At 50.4% G+C, this 19,848-nt stretch overlaps 1 protein-coding gene across 5 annotated transcripts in view; it reads right to left on the bottom strand.

Moving 5' to 3' along the window:
- Nucleotides 1-19,848, bottom strand: part of RIMS3 (regulating synaptic membrane exocytosis 3) — a 99,332-nt gene that overhangs the window by 26,116 nt on the left and 53,368 nt on the right. For all 5 annotated transcript variants that reach the window (XM_053267151.1, XM_053267154.1, XM_053267152.1 and 2 more), the window contains one exon: nucleotides 16,017-16,281. In XM_053267151.1, coding sequence (XP_053123126.1) covers nucleotides 16,017-16,281 — 265 coding nt within the window. The remainder of the gene's footprint in view (nucleotides 1-16,016; nucleotides 16,282-19,848) is intronic.

Here is a 19,848-nt window from a genome sequence, read left to right as displayed (position 1 = left end):
GCTCCTCTCACCCATGTTGCCTGCAGGCTGCCCATTGGTCAGGTAGAGCTGAGCGGTTAACTGTGCAGCTCTACCTGACGAATGGCCCGCCTGCAGGCAGCGCGGCTCTCTTGAGCAGGGCAGGAGAGAGGGGAGTGACTCGAGCTGTTGCCGGAAAGCAGAGGCAGCTGTGCCACCTTTGGCACCCCCCAGCTCGTCAGGACAAACCGCTACTGATCCAGCCGCTGACGCTGCTGCCACTAAATGGGAGTCATGCTTATATGATTCCCATTTCCCAGGATACTCCCCTGCTAACTTGGCAAAGAGGCACCTTTTAAAGCAGTGATTCTCTTAAGTTTAGCAAGGGGAGAGCAACTGGCCCTCTCCACCCCCGGCACAGCATCCCTCCAGTGGCTGTCGCTGGTGTCTGTCTCATGTTTCTTTTTAGATTGTGAGCCCTTTGGGAACAGGGAGCCATCTTATTTGTTTGTTATTTCTCTGTGTAAACTGCTTTGGAAACTTTTGTTGAAAAGCAATATATAAATATAAATATTTGTTGTTGTTGTTGATATATATATATATAGAGAGAGAGAGAGAGAGAGAGAGAGCGCCATGTGGAGATACCACCTTCCATTGGACCAGGCCCTTGGTCCATTTAGTCTGGTATTGTCTATGCTGACTGGAAGCAGCTCTGCAGGGGTTCAGGCAGGGGTCTTGCCACCAGCAAGGAATAAACCTGAAGTAAACCTTTGGTAGGCAAGGCACATACACTACCACTGAGCTAGGTTCTTTCTCAAAAGAAAGACAATTTAGACACCAGCAACAGCCACTGGAGGGGTGCTATGCTGGGGATGGATAGGGCCAGTTGCTCTCCCCTGAGAAACAGAAGAGAGTCACTACTTTAAAAGCTGCCTCTGCACAATTAGCAGGGAGGCGGGTCACTCTCTTAGGTTTGACTCCCTTATATTTAGCCGGGAGGGAGAGCAACTGTCCCAATTCAAGCCCAGCGTAGGGTCTCCCCAACAGCTTTTGCTGTTGTCCCCCTTGGGTTTCTGTTTAGACTGGGAGCCTCTTTGGGGCAGAGAACCACCTACCTGTTGCTTTTGCTATGGAACCCTCTGAGGGGGAGGAGCAGGTGGGCTGACGTGCTGTAAATAATAAATGAGTGCCCCCTTTAAAGGTTGGTCACCTTCAGAGCACCTTCAGAAAAGGTTGAGCACCTTCAGAAAATGGCAGCTCTCTTCTCTTAAGTAGGGGGAGAGCGACAGGGTTCTATTTGACCCCAGCACTGCATCCCTCCAGTAGCTGTTCCTGGTCCCTAGCTCACCTTTCTTTTTAGAACACAATCCTATCTATGCCATGAGAAGCTTCACGTGCATGTTTACTCTTTCCGGCCAGTTGGTGACCCTAATCATTACTGTTATTATGGACATTTTATTTTAAGCGGGTGAAACTGAGTTCTCCTTTTCATCTGGTCATCCTACAAGGACACTTCAATGAACTGCTGTGCTTGGAGGAGAGCTGGTCTTGTGGTAGCAAGCATGAATGGTCCCCTTTGCTAAGCAGGGTCTGCCCTGGTTTGCATTTGAATGGGAGACTAGAAGTGTGAGCACTGTGCGATATTCCCCTCAGGGGATGGGACTGCTCTGAGAAGAGCATTTGCATGCAGAGGTTCCAAGTTCCCTCCAAGAGAGGGCTGAGAGAGACTCCTGCCTGCAACCTTGCAGAAGTCGCTGCCAGCCTATGTAGAACATACTGAGCTAGATGGACCATCTAGGGTCTGACTCGGTAGGGATGTGCACCAGCCATCTCCTCTGGGAAGCACCAAACCGGCTTAGCAGGGTAAGGAGCTGTTCTCCTAAAAAGCAGGTATGGAGCAACACACCTACTCATACCTGCCCCACCACATTTCCACCAGCAGTGCCCACTCACCAACATAGCACGTGTGGCTGCAGTCTGGTTCCCTGCAGCCTCTGCTTGGCATTGGCACGCACATGGCCAGTGCCAAGTGCGTGCCATTGGGGTTGAGGATTATGTGGGTCGAGAGGAGAGCTGGTCTTGTGGTAGCAAGCATGACTGGTCCCCTTAGCTAAGCAGGGTCTGCCCTGATTGCATTTGTATGGGAGACGAGATGTGTGAGTACTGTGAGATATTCCTCTTAGGGGATGGAGCCGCCGCTCTGGGAAGAGCAACTGGGTTCCAAGTTCCCTCCCTGGCAGCATCTCCAAGAGAGGGCTGAGAGAGATTCCTGCCTGCAACTTTGGAGAAGCCGCTGCCAGTCTGGGTAGACGATACTGAGCTAGATGGACCAAGACTCGGTCTATGGCAGCTGCCTACACTCCTATGTTCCTAAAGAAACTCTGATGAACTGGCTACAGGTTTGCCACATCCGCCACCCGGCTTGTTCCACTCCTGTGCCTGTAACAGCAACCTACTCCCAGAATTAGTAGAGGGTGTGTTTCCTAGCATGGCGATAAAATGATGTGGGTCGCCTGCTTAATTGCGGCGTGCCAGGCATCTGTGAATTCTCGTCTCCGCAATTAAGCCCAGGAGCAGGGTCAGCTTTAACAGGTTTCACACACCCTTGTGAAGGGGCCAGGCAGGCCGGGTCCTGCAAGGAGAATATACGGGAGGAGATAGCAGTGCCAGCAGCAGTGAGCTGTGCTGAGCAACACCATCTAGGCTCCTCCGGTTCCCCCATTTCCCCGCAATCAGCACTTCACCCAGGCCTTGGGCCTTGGTGCCTCATTCACAGGTTGCCATGACAACTCGTCCCCTTTTTGCCTCCTCACTCCCCGCTACCGCCTCAATGCCTCCTCCCCTCCTTCCTTCCAGGGTTGACTCCTGCTCTGTTTTCCGGCTGCTCACACGGAGGTGTGCTGGTGTCCTTCAGCAGACTGTTTGCCCCAGGGGAGTCACTCTGACGGAAGCTCTTCTCTGAGCTGAAGGAGGAGGAGAGGGGCTGGACAGACAGAGAGACAGACAGAAAGAGGCGGGGGGCTCTGGGTTTGCAAGGCCTGATGGAAGTGAGAGAGGGGACACATCTATGCCTAGTGGTCTGCAAGCATCTAAGAACATCTGCTTTATTTCTTATTTATTTGTCTATGTCAATTGCTTTGAACCCTTTTGCTCTCCTTCGCTCAGTACCGTACACAGTTAAGAGCCAGTGTGGTGTAGTGGTTAGAGTGCTGGATGAGAATGGGGGAGTCTGGGGTTCAAATCCTTCGATCCTCAGCCAGGAAGCTCAGTGGGTAACTTTAGGCTAGATTCTCTCATCCTAACCTACCGCACAGGATTGTTGTAAGAAGAAAAGTTGGAAGAAGGGTACACCACCCTGAGCTACTTGAAGGAAGGGCAAGATATAAGTGTCATAAGAAAATACGTGTGTGTGTGTGTGTGTGTATACATAACATTTGCACATTTATGTTGACTTTCAGCCACATGTCTCCAATAAAGCCAGCCCATGCAATGCTATGTATGCCAAACAGAAAAAAAGTCACCCACTAGCAATCAGTTTAGACAATACATATATTCCCTAATTTGATTTTAAACCACGCAACAGAATGGCATACATGGAGTCATCCCAGTTATTTGGGATTTAAGGATGAGTAATGGAGATGTGCACTAACCGTGATTCGGGCACTTTTAGGGAAACTGGGACAGGAACTTCAAGAAAAAGGTGACCCACTTTTACCCTCACCCACCCTTTGCCACCATATGCAGCTTCATACGCATCCCAATAACCCCCGTGTGGTGCCAGCATGCACATGGTGTCCGCGCATGCATGGGCACAATTTGCTTGGTCACCAACACCATGCTGACCATGCAAATGGTGTTTGCGCACACACACAGACACCACGTGCATGCTGATGCTGTCCAGGATGCTGCATGGGGTGGTGGAGAGCAGGTGATTTTCCTAAAAGTGCTTGGACCATGGTCTGTGCACATCCCTAATAAGCATTTTGATGGCAGGAGAGAGAGGCCGTATTTAAAAAATAAATAAAAATTTCCACCATCCGATATGCAAAGTCTTATTTTGATACAAGTATTTCCCCCCCACCGCCACTTTAAAACTACAAAATCATTTATTCCGCTTTAGCCCCTTATGGAACAGGTGACTCCAGCCTGCAAAATTCCAACAAGCTGAACACACACACCCCACCACTTAAGGGCTGCCACAGTGTCCTCCCTTTTTTCCTTGCTTGTTGCATCTGGCCGACTCCCTCTTTACCTGCTAGTTCTTTGGTTAATTGGTTAAAAGTGCACCAAAACAGGGTTGAATGGATTCAAATTTGATTCAAATTGAATTTTTGGGGCCACATTCAAATTTGATTTGAATTCGAAATGAATTTTTCGGCATTCAATTTGAATTTGAAATGAATCAAAAAATTTGTTCCATGCACATCTCTACTTAAGGCAGCAGCGACAGCCACCAAAAAGATGCGATGCTGAGCTATATCTAAGAGAGATGCCACTTTAAAGGTGTCTCTTTGCCAGTTAGAAGCGGTTGACTGAGCTGGCGACTGGTTCCCTCCTCTGCTTCACCAAGTTGTAGAGTATACAGATGGCCCACTGTTCACCCCTGCATCCCTTCCCCAAATAATGGGGAGTTCAGGGCAGCCTTTATGGGATCGATATCCATGGGAGGAGAGAGCACTGGAGATGCCTGCCCTCTTTGGAAGGGTCTGTTTGTTATGGAAACGCTCAGATTGAGGCGGTCTGGTGGCACTGCAGACTCAAGGGCTAGGCCACAGGGGGCAACAGTGCTACAAACAGAGGAAGCTGGCTTGTGCGGAGTCAGACCCTCGATCCACCTAGCTCAGTACTGCCTGCTATACACTGAGGCTCTTCTCACGATTACGGAGAAGAGCCTCTAGGGGCTTAGCCCGCTCTCCCCGCACATGAGCAGCAGTCTGCTCTGCATGCCCGCAGCGGATGCCCACACGACTGCAGGCTCCATCATGGAGCTGGCCAGGGGCTGGGGAGTTCAGGGGCCGTGCGGCCCCCGGAAGCTCCAGTATGCCCTGCGCAAGCGTGCAGAGCATGCAGGAGAGATCCCCGAGCCGGGAGGCTGCTTTTAAGCCTCCCGGCCGCTGCAGCTACTCACAATTTTTAAAATTGGGTTTGCGGAGCGCTCACTCCACAAACCCAGTTTAAGGGGCAGGCTACAGGAGCGGGCTAGCTGCTTGTAAGCCACCAGGCTCGCCTGCAAGCCTGGTGGTTTATATGAGCAGAAAAAAATCAGGCTAGGCTCTCCTAGCCCCATTTTTGCTGCTCGTGGGAATAGCCCCACTGACTGGCAGTGACTTTCTAGGGTTTCAGGCATGAGTCTTTCCCAGCCCTTCCTGGAGATGCTGCCAGGGACTGAACCTGGGTGCTTCTGCATGCAAGCAAATGCTCTACCACAGAGCTATAGCCCCATCCCCTCAGGGGAATAGCTCACATGTGGTCACCCATCCAAATGCAAGCCAGGGTGTGCTTTGCTTAGCAAAGGGGGCAAGTCACGATTGCTATCGCAAGACCAGCTCTCCTCCCCAACACTAGTCCCCATGCACATTTACACTTGAAAACACCCACCAGCTCCCCAGCCATATAAAGCATCCTTCGTCGCCTTGAGTGGCGCAGCAGGGAAATGCTTGACTAACAAGCAGAAGGTTGCCAGTTCAAATTCCTGCTGGAGTGTTTCCCAGACTATGGGAAACTCCTATATGGGACAGCAGCGATATAGGAAGATGCTGAAAGGCATCATCTCATATTGCGCGGGAGATGGCTATGATCAACCCGTCCTGTATTCTACCAAAGACAACCACAGGGCTCTGTGGTCACCAGGAGTCGAAATCGACTTGATGGCACACCTTGCCTAACTGCTTTCAATGCACTTTGCCATGCAAAACTGGAATCGGACCCCTACCCACTTGGTACCACTCAAAGTACATTCTAATGTGGCTTGAATCAGGGAGCAGCTCACATCTCCCATTCAGTACAGTCGCTAGTTCTCTATGAACTACTTGATAGCATAAAGACCGAGAGAAGACTTCACTTTGCACAACAGAAAGGCACCGCTGAAGCATTAATGACATGTCCTTGTGTGAACCGCTTCACTTCCTGGAGCCTGAGTTCCTCCTCACCTCCAATGTAGGCATCTCTCCTTACCAGTTTCCAGATGGCTTGGTTCAGTCGCCCAAGAGGCATTTGCGGGAAATTTTCCTTTGACTTCATTGCAGGGTTTAAGTCTGTTGGTCTGAAGGTCAAGGGGGAATCTACTGGCATCCGGCCCCCACCCCCTTGTGGACCGCGCCACAGCAAATGGCCTTGTGTGGATATGGAGCAGGGCAGGAAGGCTGGCTTCTGTTCTGTTTCTCCTGAAGCTTGAGGCTGTCGTAGGAAGGGAAATGAGACAGGCCAATGGCCTGATCTGATATGACAGTTCCTCCGACCCCATGGTCTGTGATTCATCTCTGCAGAGCATGGACTGAATGCCAACCACCCACAAAGCCCCTTGAGTCACCCACCAACTTAAGAAATACCAGTGGGCCCATCTGTGCATCCAGAGCTAGCCTTAGACATGTTGGCATAGCAACGCTCCCTAGAGGGGGAAACTAGCCCCACAAATGCACCCACATTATCCAGAGCAGAGTCTTCAGGAGGGGAAGAAACAGGGGTTAAATGCCCAACCTCATGGCAGCACTTTGTTGAAGCTAACTAGGTACAGTCATGATCAGTCTTTGGACCAACAGATCCCTTGAAGCAACAGAGCCTTCCCCAGGTAAGGGGTGAGACTAGTCCTCTCTGCCTGGGTGGCAGTCATAAAAATCATCAGCCAGCTCCAAGCAACTGCTGGAGCAACACCCTTCTTCTGTGGCTATACCTAGCTGCTTTGTCTTCCTGCTCGGAGCTGTCCAAGGTCCTGGTCAATTTCCCCTTGGATCTGTTAGAGGCCTGTGTCCCTCCTGCACCCCTGCTTCGGCAGAAATTCTAGCTCAGTCTGGAACAGGATAGGTTGAAAGCAAGAAGTGGGATATGTGGGGAAGGAACCCCAGTGCCTGACTTCTGTTATTTTATGCCCAGTTTGGAGATAATAGACTTCTGACTGTTGTAGCAGACTAGAAAAATGTCCATCCATCACAATGACAGCTAGGAGGTAGGGATGGAGAGAATATCTGTACAGTATGTTGACTATCTGAAGCTGCCTTCACATAGCTGCCTATGTGAAGCTGCCTACTGAGTCAGACCACTGGTCCGTCTAGACCAGGATTGTCTGTGGTGACGGGTAGCATTTCTGCAGGGTCTTAGGCAGAAATCTTTCCCAGCCCTGCTATTCCTGGGAACATTTAACTGAAAATGTTGGGGACTGAATCTAGGACCTTCTGAATGCCCAGTATGAGCTCTTTATCACTGGCTATCAGTGAAGAGAACCTGAATACAACAGCCACGGAATCCATGCCGTGCATTCCTGAGGTGGAAAGCAGAAAACTCAACCAATGTCCTGCATGTGGTATGCCTTCAAAAACATGACGGGGAAGGGCCAGTAATCCCAAGGGACATGTAACACCTCAGTGGGCTCTTCTGTGCTGTTGGTGTGTAGGTTTTATTTTGAACCTGTTGGTTTGTATGGCTTTTGTTTGTTGTGTAATGTTTTAAATTGTTGTGAGCTGCTTTGGGGATTACATTACCCATAAATAACACAGAAACACAGGGATATATAAATAAACTAGTGACATACCATCACTGATAAACAGCATGAGTGTGTTAGTGGGAGAGCCCCTAAACTGTGCAATTCCTATGGGGGTGCAGTGTCACTGCATATTCAGTGCATGAAGGCACACTGACTCTCCTCCCGCCTCAGGACTCTTGTTAGTGAGGATTGGGCTACCCACTATTCAGAGCAAAGGGAAGGTTGTGCTCTCATTCCAACCATAGGCCTGTTCACATGACCGTTTGGGGTGGGGTGGAGGGCAGAAGAGCTCCTACCCCGTTGGCGGAACATCAGAACCTCCATTTGGGTCCACAAGGCCAGGAAACAGCCAATCAAGGCCGTCGCAATGTCCATTGCTGAAATTGGTAGGAGCAAGCCCTGCCCCTAAACAGAAAGTCCTCTGAAGGCCCCGCTGCCTTCCCAGCATGCTTTGCATGCTTTCCACAGCAGACCGGGAAAGCCTCATGACATCAGCGGCCGCCCTCTGATTGGCCACGAAGGAGCAGGAGGCGGACACAGCCATTCAGAAGCCGCTCCAGCTTCAGGATCATAGAGTGTGCTTTGCTGAGTGGCACATCAATGGATGGCAGCCACTGTGCCCACAGGGCTCTATGGTTCCTATGCAGAGGGAGGATCTGCTTCGTGGGATGGGTGGATGGAAGAGCCGTGTGAGTTTTACCCAGCCATGTGAGTTCACAACCACAGAACCAAGGCAGGAATGCTCTCCTCTCCTCCACCCTCAGTTAAACACAGGGCAGAAAAGCTGGGTTAGCCTGCTTGGAAAAACCAGGGCTGGAGGAATTTGTGTGAGTTCTCACAATCATGCAAAACAGGGTAACCCAGCTTCTACCCTGATTGCAATGGTTGTGTGAACCAGCCTAATGTCTTCCAAATGTCAGTGTAGTGTATGGGTTAGAGTGTCTGACCAGGAGCAGAAAGAACCAGGTTCAAATCTCCGCTCTGCCATGCCAGTCACCGAGGCAGGTCTCACGATCTGTGAGATCCGCTTCCGCTGAAACTGTGGGGAGAGAGGGCTAAGCCCGTTCTCCCTGCAGACGATCTCTGTAGGAGCCCTGGGTGGCTGTATCAGCCACCCACATGATTGCCAGCTCCGTGACGGAGCCGGTGGGGGCTGGGGGGGAGTGGGGGCCGATTGGCCCCTGCAAGCTCCAGCATGCCCCGCGTGAGCACACAGGGCATGCTGGCCTGGCGAGACCCCCACTGTTGGGAGGCAGCTTTTCGCCTCCCCTCCAGGGGTCTCCTCATGAGAAGCTGCCACCAAGCCCGGTGGTTCTTAAGATTAGCAAAAATCGGGCTAGGCACTCCTAGCCCGATTTTTGCTAATTGTGTGAATAGCCCCACCATCTCACAGCCTAGCCTGCCTGGCAGGGTTACTGAGAATGATCAGATGTGGGAAGAGGCCTTGCACACTGCCATGACTTCCATGGCAGACAGACAGAAATGTCACTAATAAAATGAAATCCTTTCTCCAACAGAAATGAATGACAGCCATTCACTCAGGCTAGAGAACGGACAATGGCACATGGGGCCAGGGCTCAGGCTGCTTCTGGTGGCCCAAGCCACTGAGAGTTAAGCCAGCTCCTCTGTGCATACCACCACCCTGGTTCTGTTTGCTAAGCAGGGTATGCCCTGGTTTGCATTTGAATGGGAGACGACATGTGTGAGCACGGCAAGATGGGGCCTCTCTGGGAAGAGCACCTGCCGGCTTGCATGCAGAAGGTTCCAAATTCCCTTCCTGGCATCTCCAGATCGGGATGGGAGAGACTCCTGCCTGCAACCTTGGAGAAGCAGCTGCCAGTCTGTGTAGACAATACTGAGTAAGATGGACCAGTAGTCTGACTCGGTATAAGTCAGCTTCCTATGTTCCACTTTGATTCTGAAGGGGAAAACAGAGAAACTGAGAGGCTCTTCTCATGATTAGTGAGAAGAGCCTGGGGAGGGTTCACGAGGAGAGCGGGCTAAGCCTGCTCTCGCCACAGACAAGCAACAAGTCCTGCTCGTCCAGGTAGCCACAGTGGGCACCCACATGACAGCCGGCTCCATCACGGAGCCGGTGGGGATTGGGGAGTTCGGGGGTTGCGTGGCCCCTGGTAGTTCCAGCATGCCCTGCGCAAGTGCACGGGGCATGCTGGAGAGACCCCCGAGCCGGGAGGCTGCTTTTCAGCCTCCAGGTCGGGGGTCTCCTCGTGAGCTACTGTGGCGCAGAGCCGGACTGTGGCAACTCACAATCCGTTAACCTCGGTTAGTGGAGTGCTCGCTCCGCTAACTTGGACTAAGGGGCGGGCTACTCAAGTGGGCTAGCCGCTTGTAAGCCACTCTCCTAGCCCGATTTTTGCTGCTCATGGGAATAGCCTCTGAGAGTTTCCAGCTGTAGTTGTCTGAAGGTGGAGCACCTTTGGGTTCAGGGACTCTCTCTTTGATACAAGTTGGGAAATTTGATACAAGTTGTGCCTGCCACAGCACCACGGTCTGTTTCTTTCCAATATGCTTAACTTGTGTATTTGTAAACAAAACATATTACATTTGGCTACTCACACATCATGTTGTAGGCATATACAATCGGCAAGAATGCACACAACGTGTGGGTTACCTGCATGCCCACAGAGTTATTCTCACACTTTATGTCCACTGGTACACGCAACGTGACTCCTATATTTGAGGGCCTTGGGTTCACCTTCAAAACAGACACATGTACAGTCATTCACACAGAAACATGTAAGATGTCTGTATGTGTGTGCAGTGTCGTGTGAACAGCCCTCAGGAGCCTCCAGGGATTAAACCCTGTGGAGCGTTGGGTGAAAATATATAAAGATGCTAAAGTGAGAGACTGAATACAGACTCCAGGCCTAGCTGGTTTTCTTAGACAGCCAATGATTTTAAAGACATCCAAGCGTCAGCCTAGAAAGGAGCGGAAGCTTAGTGCTGAAATCAAGTCCCTCGATGCTCAGTGCGGTATACATTACGTCTTACTTCCCCTGCTTTAGTTCAGCTGCACAGCTTCTGGCTGAGAATTGAGATATAATTCAGTTTCCATTGCGCTTTCAAGCCTTTGATCCTTTGAGGCTGCTGGTTTAGCGTGGGCTGTGGGGGTGGCGTGTATGACGCGGATGGCCATCCAGAGGGAGTTGGCCTAGACAAGATAGCAGCGGTTTCAGTTTTTCACTCCCTTGTGTGTAAAAGAGAAAACCAGAACCATCCAGGGGGTCTCCCCTCTTAATCATATCTGATCTGGTTCACTCTACAAGAATCTGAAGAACGGTGCAGCCCAGCAAACCTTCTTCTTACAAAAAGCCATCGGTGCTGTCCTTGGTGCTGGATCTAGCTGCTGGGATGTTGTGCCAGATTTTGCAGGAATCTGGAATCTTTCTTGCTCGGCTCACAAGTAGCTTAAATGAACTTCACAGTTCCCAGAGCATATCCTCCTCATGAACTCTGGCAAAGCAGACCATGAGGAGCAGAGGGGCGGACGGACAGAGACAAAAGATTCAGAGAATCAGGGTCTAGGCTGAGAGAGCTAATTAATTTCTGCTCTGGATTTGTCCGCACTGCTTTCTTATGCGGAAGTGGAGGAGCTTGGGGTGAGGGTGGGCTTTTAAACTTCTGTGAGTCCTTGGAAGGATTTCAGGGCTCACTTAGAATTCAGAGCTAACATAGCTAACCTTGGAAACATCCGGGTTTAGGCCTTTAGTCCATCTAGATCAGTGGTAGGGGTGTGCATTCACAGCAACGATCGCAGCCTCAGAAAAGACTACAAATCCCAGGAGCGCACATGTCACTCCTGGGCTAATTTGACAAAGAGGCACCTTTTAACATGGTGATTCTCTTTATTTAGCAGGAGGAGAGTAACTGGCCCTATCCACCCCCAGCACAGTACCTCCAGTGACTGTTGCTGGTGTCTATCTGTTGTTTCTTTTTAGATTGTGAGCGCTTTGGGGACCGGGGGCCATCTTTTTTCTTATTTATTTATTTCTCTATGTAAACTGCCCTGAGCCATTTTTGGAAGGATGGTATAGAAATTGAATGAATGAATAATATGGATGTATTAAATAAATTAATAACTACTCTTAATATTCTGTGGGTTTTGAAAGTATTACTTTGGCTTCCATCATTGTCCAATGATGTTATCCACCATTATTATTAGTATTTTAAATTGCAACTTCTTTTCTTAGCTTTTCTGGGGATAATTACAGCCCTCGGAATATATCTCAGATGTGCACACAGTCTCCAAATAAACTCCCTTCTTTTAAAATAACAGCTGAACCATGAAATGCCAACAAATACCAAAACTAGAATAGTATAAAAGAATGACTTTGACAGAACACCAAAATTATAATGGGCTCTTCATTTTTTGGGAGGGTTTCCACCCCCCAAAAAAATATCTATTTTGGGCACCTAGAAATGCCATGAAACTGAACTAGCTGACAAGTCCTTTTTGTTCTGAAGTAAGTCTTTTCTCTGTCTCTATAGCAATTCCACAATCAGGCTTCTTTTTAAAAATTAGTTGCCAAACATGGAGATCACAAAAGGACTCTACCCGCTCAGCTCCTCGATCCCCTTGTGCCTGGAACTCCTCACCCAAGGACTGATGAGATGCTACTTCTCACTTGTCTGTGGTGTGCTTATTTTTTTGTATCCTGGCCTTTCCTTCAAGGAGCTCAGGGTGACACACACTGAGCATTTTCATATAGCCATCCCTCATAAAATTAAAACTCACATTTCTGTTCCTGATCTCAGTGAGGGTGAACATGAAGTTTCCTGGCAATCTCCCATCCAGGGGCGTAGCTATAATTGAGCAGATGGGTTCAAAGGACCAGGGCCCTCAAGCTCCGGAGGGCCCCCCAGCTCCATACCTCCCTATTTTCTTCATTATCTCCCTCACTCTGAGAGGCCATCAGGGAGAGGGGCAAACACAGGCCCCCTCTCCCCTAGTTATGCCCCTGTTCCCATCCAGGCCCCAACCAGACCCAGACCTGCTTAGCTCCAGCAAGGGGGCTCCATCATGTACCTCTAGAGACCATGCCCTGAGAGGGGCCCACCCGATCAGTCAGATGCACAGCCAGAAGCCTGAAGATCCACAGTACACTGGAAGTTGCCGGGGGGGGGGAGTTGCCAGAGTTGCCGATTGGAAGCCGGCGCAGAACAGCAAAATTCTAGTTCCAAGTCCTCCGTGTTTACATTAATTGGCTGTGATTTTAATGTCATTAAAAAGAAACAAGTGACAAATGCTCACTGATCTGTTTCCAAGTTGAGAAATAAATCCCGAGCCAGAAAGAATCCATGCCACACACCCAACAACCTTTTCTCCTCTAGGCAGACAAAGGGATGCCCCAGCCTGGGACATAATCTGACCGTGGCCCAACAGAGCCGTGGCCTTTCAGGAATCCAAGAAACGGTTTTCAGCAGGTGACCAGGGGAGGGATGCTCAGCCACCCAGCCCTCTTCTCCCTGTATTGCTCAGCACCTGCAACGAAGAGGACTGTGCCTCTCTAGCCCTTTAAATCAAGCGGTTTCAAGGGAAATGTGGAACTCAGCACCACTGGCCAGGCTCAGTCAAGAGGGTAGATACTCCTTTGCTCCTGTGTTTTGATGGTGGCAGCAAAAGCCATGGCAGGATGCCAGGCCAGGGCTAATCTCTACTCCAGGACTGGCAGCAAAGTGCTTGCCGGGTGGCATGGGCCCCCCCTCCTGATGGGTCTACTCAGGAGGAGGGGCAGGATAGATCCAGCACCTGCTCTGGATCAGGGCCAGCCTGACCTTGAGGAAGGCGCATGGCTCCTGGCTCCTACATCATCCCTCTATTTGCAAGCCAGGTTTTGCTGCTTAAAGGTAAAGTGTGCCTTCAAGTCGATTCTGACTCCTGGCGCCCACAGAGCCCTGTGGTTTTCTTTGGTAGAATACAGGAGGGGTTGACCATTGCCTCCTCCCGTGCAGTATGAGATGATGCCTTTCAGCTTCTTCCTATATCGCCGCTGCCTAATAGAGTAGGAGCGGGGATTCGAACTGGCCACCTTCTGCTTGTTAGTCAAGCATTTCCCTGCAGCGCCACTGCTTTCTAGCTCTAAATCCTTGGCAGGCAGCTCCTTTCTATCAAATGACTGTCTCTCTTGTCCTCTGCCATGCATTGGAGGTTATGAGAAAGGGAGAGGGCAGAAAGGACAGAAGGGGATGGGATTTCCCCTCATTAAATGATTATAATTTGATCACTGTTTTGGCAAGCAAAGGGAGGGAAAGGGGCAGGTGGCAGAGATGGCGTGAGCTGTCCATTATGTGCTAACGCTTCCTAACTCCCGAGGACAAGGCAGCAGATTAGCAAGTTTGGTGCCAGATCGCAGCCGCTGACCCTGATGCCCACAGCTGAGCTGCAGCAAAAAGGCATGAACCATTTGCTAGGCGGGGAGCCATAGCATGACATCCAGCATGAAGAAGGGCGCTAAGTAGGAAAGAAAGGGCAAAACACATATTTGTAGAAGGGAAGGGGACTCATTGGCTGTGCAGGAACACAGGTGATGCACATCAATGGATCACTGGGAGAAGGAAAAAAGCTTTGGCATGAAACAACTATCGGATGCTGCGGCAAAAAGGGCCGATATCATTCTGGGTTGCATTAACCCATGCCTCCTTTCCCAAGAGCCATTTCCATTTGAGAGGCAGAACAAGATTTTCCAACAGCTTTAAAGGATTCTCTTGGATATATTCAAGAGGACATTGCTAAAAAGAATTTTATCATTGTGAGTTGGCTAATCTGATCATCATGAATTTCATCTCTTACCAGTGGGCTTCCCAGAGGCTTAAGAAGATTGGAAGCTGCCTTATACTGAGTCAGACCATAGGACCATCTAGCTCAGTATTGTCTACACAGACTAGCAGTGGCTTCTCCAAGGTTGCAGGCAGGAATCTCTCTCTCAGCCCTCTCTGGAGATGCTGCCAGGGAGGGAACTTGGAGCCTTCTGCATGCAAGCAGGCAGATGCTCTTTCCAGAGTGTCCCCATCCCCTAAGAGGAATATCTTACAGTGCTCACACGTCTACCTCACATCCAAATTCAAAGCAGGGCATACGCTGCTTAGCAAAGGGGATAATTCATGCTTGCTACCACAAGACCAGCTCTCCTCCCTCTCCTAGGAAACATGACTTGTCCCCTTAGCCAAGCAGGGTCCACCCTGGTTGCAGATGAATGGGAGACTGGAAGTGTGAGCACTGTAAGATATTCCCCTCAGGGGATGGAGCCACTCTGCAAAGAGCAGAAGGTTCCAAGTTCCCTCCCTGGCAGCATCTCCAAGATAGGGCTGAGAGAGATTCCTGCCTGCAACCTTGGAGAAGCCGCTGCCAGTCTGGGTAGACAATACTGAGCGAGATGGACCAATGGTCTGACTCAGTAGAAGGCAGCTTCCTGTTCCTATAAACAGGATACTGGGTTAGACAGGCCTTGGATCTGATCCAGCAGGGCTCAAACCTAATAACCCACATACAGGGGCGTAGCAAGGTTGGAGTGGGCCCAGAGACAAGATTTTAAAATCCCCCCCCCTCACTGAAGCTCCACTCATGAAGCAAAGAAATCTTGAATGAGGCTGAATAATGGTAACAAAAAGCATAGGGCGGGTGCGCGGCTGGGGGAGTCAGTCATGAGACTTGCCTCGGGGGGCCCCCAAGGCAGTGGGCCCCCAGACCAACTGTCTCCCCTTGCCTTATTATGGTTACACCCCTGCCCACATCCTCAAACATATTTTCTTCTCCCACAAAACACTGTGCGTCCAGCGTTGCTCCTAGAGCTTTCCCTCTGCCTGCACCCCCTGGCACGAGCCGCACACAGACTATACATGCATTTAACACAAGAGGCTCATTCACATGATCAGAACTTGGGTAGATGTATCCTACCCCAGTCCATGAGCCGTGTGCACCCCCATTTCCTGATGGTGTGCAAGGGAAAGACAAGGCAGGAGGCGTGGGCAGGGAGTACCAGCTCGCCTCCTGCTGAGCAAGAGTGCTCCATCCTACCCAGCAGCTGTATCCAGCTGCTGAATGAGGTAGGAGAGAAAATCCTCTTCCCTAGTGGGAGAGTAGGATGATGGGAGATGGTGAGTCCAACAACATCTGGGGACCCAAGTCCGAGAATCCCTGGCTCGGGGGGATCTGCACCCCTGCAGTGGCCACCTTCACAGACCCATCACATGCACACACAGTCCCCCGAAGTCGTGAATAAATCTGCCCAGGGACCCGCAGACCAAGCGGACTGCAGATACAGAGGGCCACACCGGGAATGCTGATGCAGCCGCCTTCCCCGATACCTCTCACAGCTGATGAGGAAGCCGGCTTGTTTCTTACCGGGATGGCTGAGATGCGCTGTACTCCTGCTCCATTGCGACAACCCCACGATAGCCACCATCTTGGCTCCCAGGCTGGACCGCCTCTTCTTGTTGGACGAGAGGCTCGCGGAATCCTCATTGGCCCCGTTGCTCTTCTCCAGGTTGTACATCTCTCCACTGATGCTGGAGCTGCGGACCACGTTCCTGGCCGAGGAGGCACTCGTCTCCCCGTTAAGCATGGTCGCCGGAGGTGAGCTCAATGGCACCTCGCCAGCAGGGTGGAGCTGCAGGAGGGGGAAAGGGGAGAGGTGAGGGGAGGAAGGAGGAAGAGACCCCACTGGCCTAAACCGTGGCCAGATTTCTTTGGAACATGAGGTGGGGAAAGGCAATGGAGGTTATAGCCGGGGGATATTTTACTTAAGGCTGTACTAAGTGTTCTCCAGGTTCAATATTTTGGTTGAAAATAGGGGCGCAGCAGGAAAACGCTGTGTGCAAACATTCAATTCCTTTAATCCTATTTGATGCCATGCTTTCTTGAGCTGTCTCAACACCACTTTTTTTTTTTTTTTTTTTTTTTGCTCCAGGCTGCTGCTTCTTTCTCCTTCCTGGATGAGTCACATGGGTGATTCCAAACAATCAGGAATCACACTGTGGGATGATACCACAATGCTACTTTGCCCAGCCTATCTATCAAGAGCTGGTCTTGTGGCAGCAAGCATGACTTGTCCCCTTAGATAAGCAGGGTCTGCCCTGGCTACATTTGAATGAGAGACTAGAAGAGTGAGCACTGTAAGATTTTCCCCTCGGGGATGGAGCCACTCTGGGAAGAGCATTTAGGTTCTGAGTTCCCTCCCTGGCAGCATCTCCAAGACAGGGCTGAGAGAGATTCCTGCCTGCAACCTTGGAGAAGCTGCTGCCAGTCTGTGTAGACACTACTGAGCTAGATAGACCAATGGTCTGGCTCAGTATATGGCAGCTTCCTACGTTCCTATCTATCTATCTATCTATCTATCTATCTATCTATCTATCTAAAATATTTTGATACCGCCCCAAACCTGCATCTCTGGGCGGTTTACAATTAAAATTTAGCAATGTGGCAACATCAGTGAGGGCAAGACTTTCTGGATTATTCACACGGGTTATCCTGAATCAGGGCCAGTGAATGGGGCGATATCACAGTGCTACATAGCCAGTCAACTTTGTCTGTGTGATTACATAATTGAGCACTAACTTGTGACCCTGCACCAGCACAGCACCCCCAGGCAGAGGGAGTTATGAGCCTACTCTCTGCTGCACTGCAGCGCCACCCATATGATGGCCATTTGTGGTACTGCAGACCTTCAAACAGGTGACCCAAAGAAGCAATAGGGACCAGGTTGGCACCATTCCGCATATATCCAGCCTGGATCCCTCATTCTGAGCAAGATAACTTGGTAGTGCAACACCAGGCTTGCCTCGTCCCACTCTGCCTCGCCTCGCCTCACCCAGCCTCTGCTTGTCCCCCTTGGTAGCTCAACCCCAGGCTTGACCCTGTCATTGTTCTTATTGTTATATTCATATATTGTATTTCAACAAAAAAAAGTTCTCAAAGAGGTTTATACAGAAAATGAATGAGAATATGGTTCAGTCTAAAACATAAGAACAGCCCTGCTGGATCAGGCCCAAGGCCCAACTAGTCCAGCATCCTGTTTCCCACAGTGGCCCACCAGATGCCCCTGGGGTGCCCAAAGGCAAGAGGGGAGGGCATGCCCCCTTGCCTGCTGTTGCTCCCCTACAACTGGTATTCAGAGGCATCCTTCCTCTGAGGCTGGAGGTGGCCTATAGCCCTCCGACTAGTAGCCGTTGATAGACCTGTCCTCCATGAATTTATCTCAACCCCTCTTAAAGCCATCCAGGCTGCTGGCAGTCACCACCACATCCCATGCTATAAGGGAGACATAAGAAAGTTTCCCAACCCTCCTGGGTCGGTCCGCAGTCTCCAGAAACTGCCATCAGTTTCCACGGGACTATTGAAAGCAACCCTGGGAATTTTAATGGTTTGAGATTGTTAAAAATATTGGGGGTGGGGGGGAATCAACAGGAATAGCTTCAGTCAGAGCTGGCAACTGTAGACACCAGCAACAGCTACTAGAGGAATGTTGTGCCAGGGCTGGATAGGGCCAGTTGCTCTCCCCCTGCTAAAGCCAACCCCCCTAATCAGCTTAGGCCCTGGGTTTTTAAGAGAACATCTTCTTCATTATGAGACCCACTGCCCACTGAGATCATCTGGAGAGGTTCGTCTCCAGTTGCCATCGTCTTGTTTGGAGGCCACACGGGGACGGGCCTTCTCGGTCGCTGCCCCAAGACTGTGGAATGTGCTCCCTACTGAAATACGATCTTCCCCATCTCTGACAATTTTTCAAAAGCACTTGAGAACCCACCTCTTCACCCAAGCTTTGAGTTTTAATCTGTTCTTGATTTTAGAGTGCCTAAATTGTTTCAAGATTTTTGTGTATGTTTTAATTTGTTTTATGTTATTGTCAACTGCCCAGAGACAAAAGTTTGGGGCGGTGTACAAATTTGACAGACAGACAAACAAACCAATAAACCACTGCTTAAAAGGTGTCTTTCTGCCCAGGATGTCTTCTGCCTTTGGACCATCTAATTCTGGTCAAGCCGATCCAGCACGTGACCTCACTCTGTCTTGACTGTGTCTGCTGCCTCTGGCCATTGGAGCCTCATATTTCTGCTCACCCACAAAGCCCCCAGCAGCAGGGGTGGAGCTAGGGGAGAAGGGGTCCGTGTTCGCCCCCTCTCCTGTGGCCCCTCAGAGTGAGGGAGATATAGGGAGGGGTGGAGCTGGGGGGCCACAGGAGCTGGGGGGCCCGGGTTCTTTGAACCCATCCGCTCCTTTATAGCTACACCCCTGCCCCCCACCAGCTAGCATCCACAAGGCGGCTTATGGGAAGCCAGCGCGGTCAACCAAGCGCTTTTTTGAAACCCTTAAAGCCCCGAGCTAGTGCTGGTCATGTGAGGACTCGGTCGCGGCCAAGGTTGGAGCGGCAGTGGATCAGTAGCAAAATGCCTTTCCCCCCCTCAAGGCACAGCCTGTCCTTCAGTGATATACTCCAAAAGGCCAGAAGTGAGTAAGAGATATTTTGAATTAAAAGGTCAACAGACTTATTGAGCCCGAGCGGAATATCCTGGCCAGGATGCTCTTCTTAGGGTTTTGGTTTCTGTTTTTGTTTTAAAGGCAATTGCGGCTTAGAGACGCAAAAGCTCTCTGTTTGCTAAAGGCCCCATCTGTGTGTACGGCTTGGCGCTGTCATAATTCCGTGACAAATGCTGCCGACTAGACATGGGGAAAGCCGATCTGTGCCACACTGGGAAACGAAACCACCTGCAGCATTCAAACCAGCAATCAGCTCTGCTGGGGGTGGGGTGGGGGTGGACGGGGATAGCCGATCACTGCCATATTTTCCAGCCTAGAAGTGCTGAGTGGGGTGCCCCTGAAGCTGTTTTACTAACCCCAGAGGTGCAGGGGGCAGGAGCTTGATCACCGGGGTGCTGTCGTTCTAATATCTATTACGGACTACATAGTTCTCCTTTTTTAATTCATTGTTGCTTAGTGAATTTGTTAGCATTTTTGCCTCGCAAGATCCATCGATATTACCATGTTTATATGACTTTAGAATTTCCATATAGTTTACATTCATTCTCTATGTCCTTTCCCCCAATTGTATCATTGGATCTGTTGAGTTGTGTTTTGGATTCTGTTCTTGTTGTTGTTGTTTACATTTTCATATCCCGCCCTTCCTCCAAGGAGCCCAGAGCGGTGTACTACATACTTAGGTTTCTCCTCACAACAACCC

Source organism: Hemicordylus capensis, chromosome 7 (assembly GCF_027244095.1).
Source record: "Hemicordylus capensis ecotype Gifberg chromosome 7, rHemCap1.1.pri, whole genome shotgun sequence".
In the NCBI taxonomy this organism is placed as follows: domain Eukaryota; kingdom Metazoa; phylum Chordata; class Lepidosauria; order Squamata; family Cordylidae; genus Hemicordylus; species Hemicordylus capensis.
The sequence above is the reverse complement of the archived record's forward strand: the minus strand, read 5'-3'. Positions and strand labels throughout refer to the sequence as shown.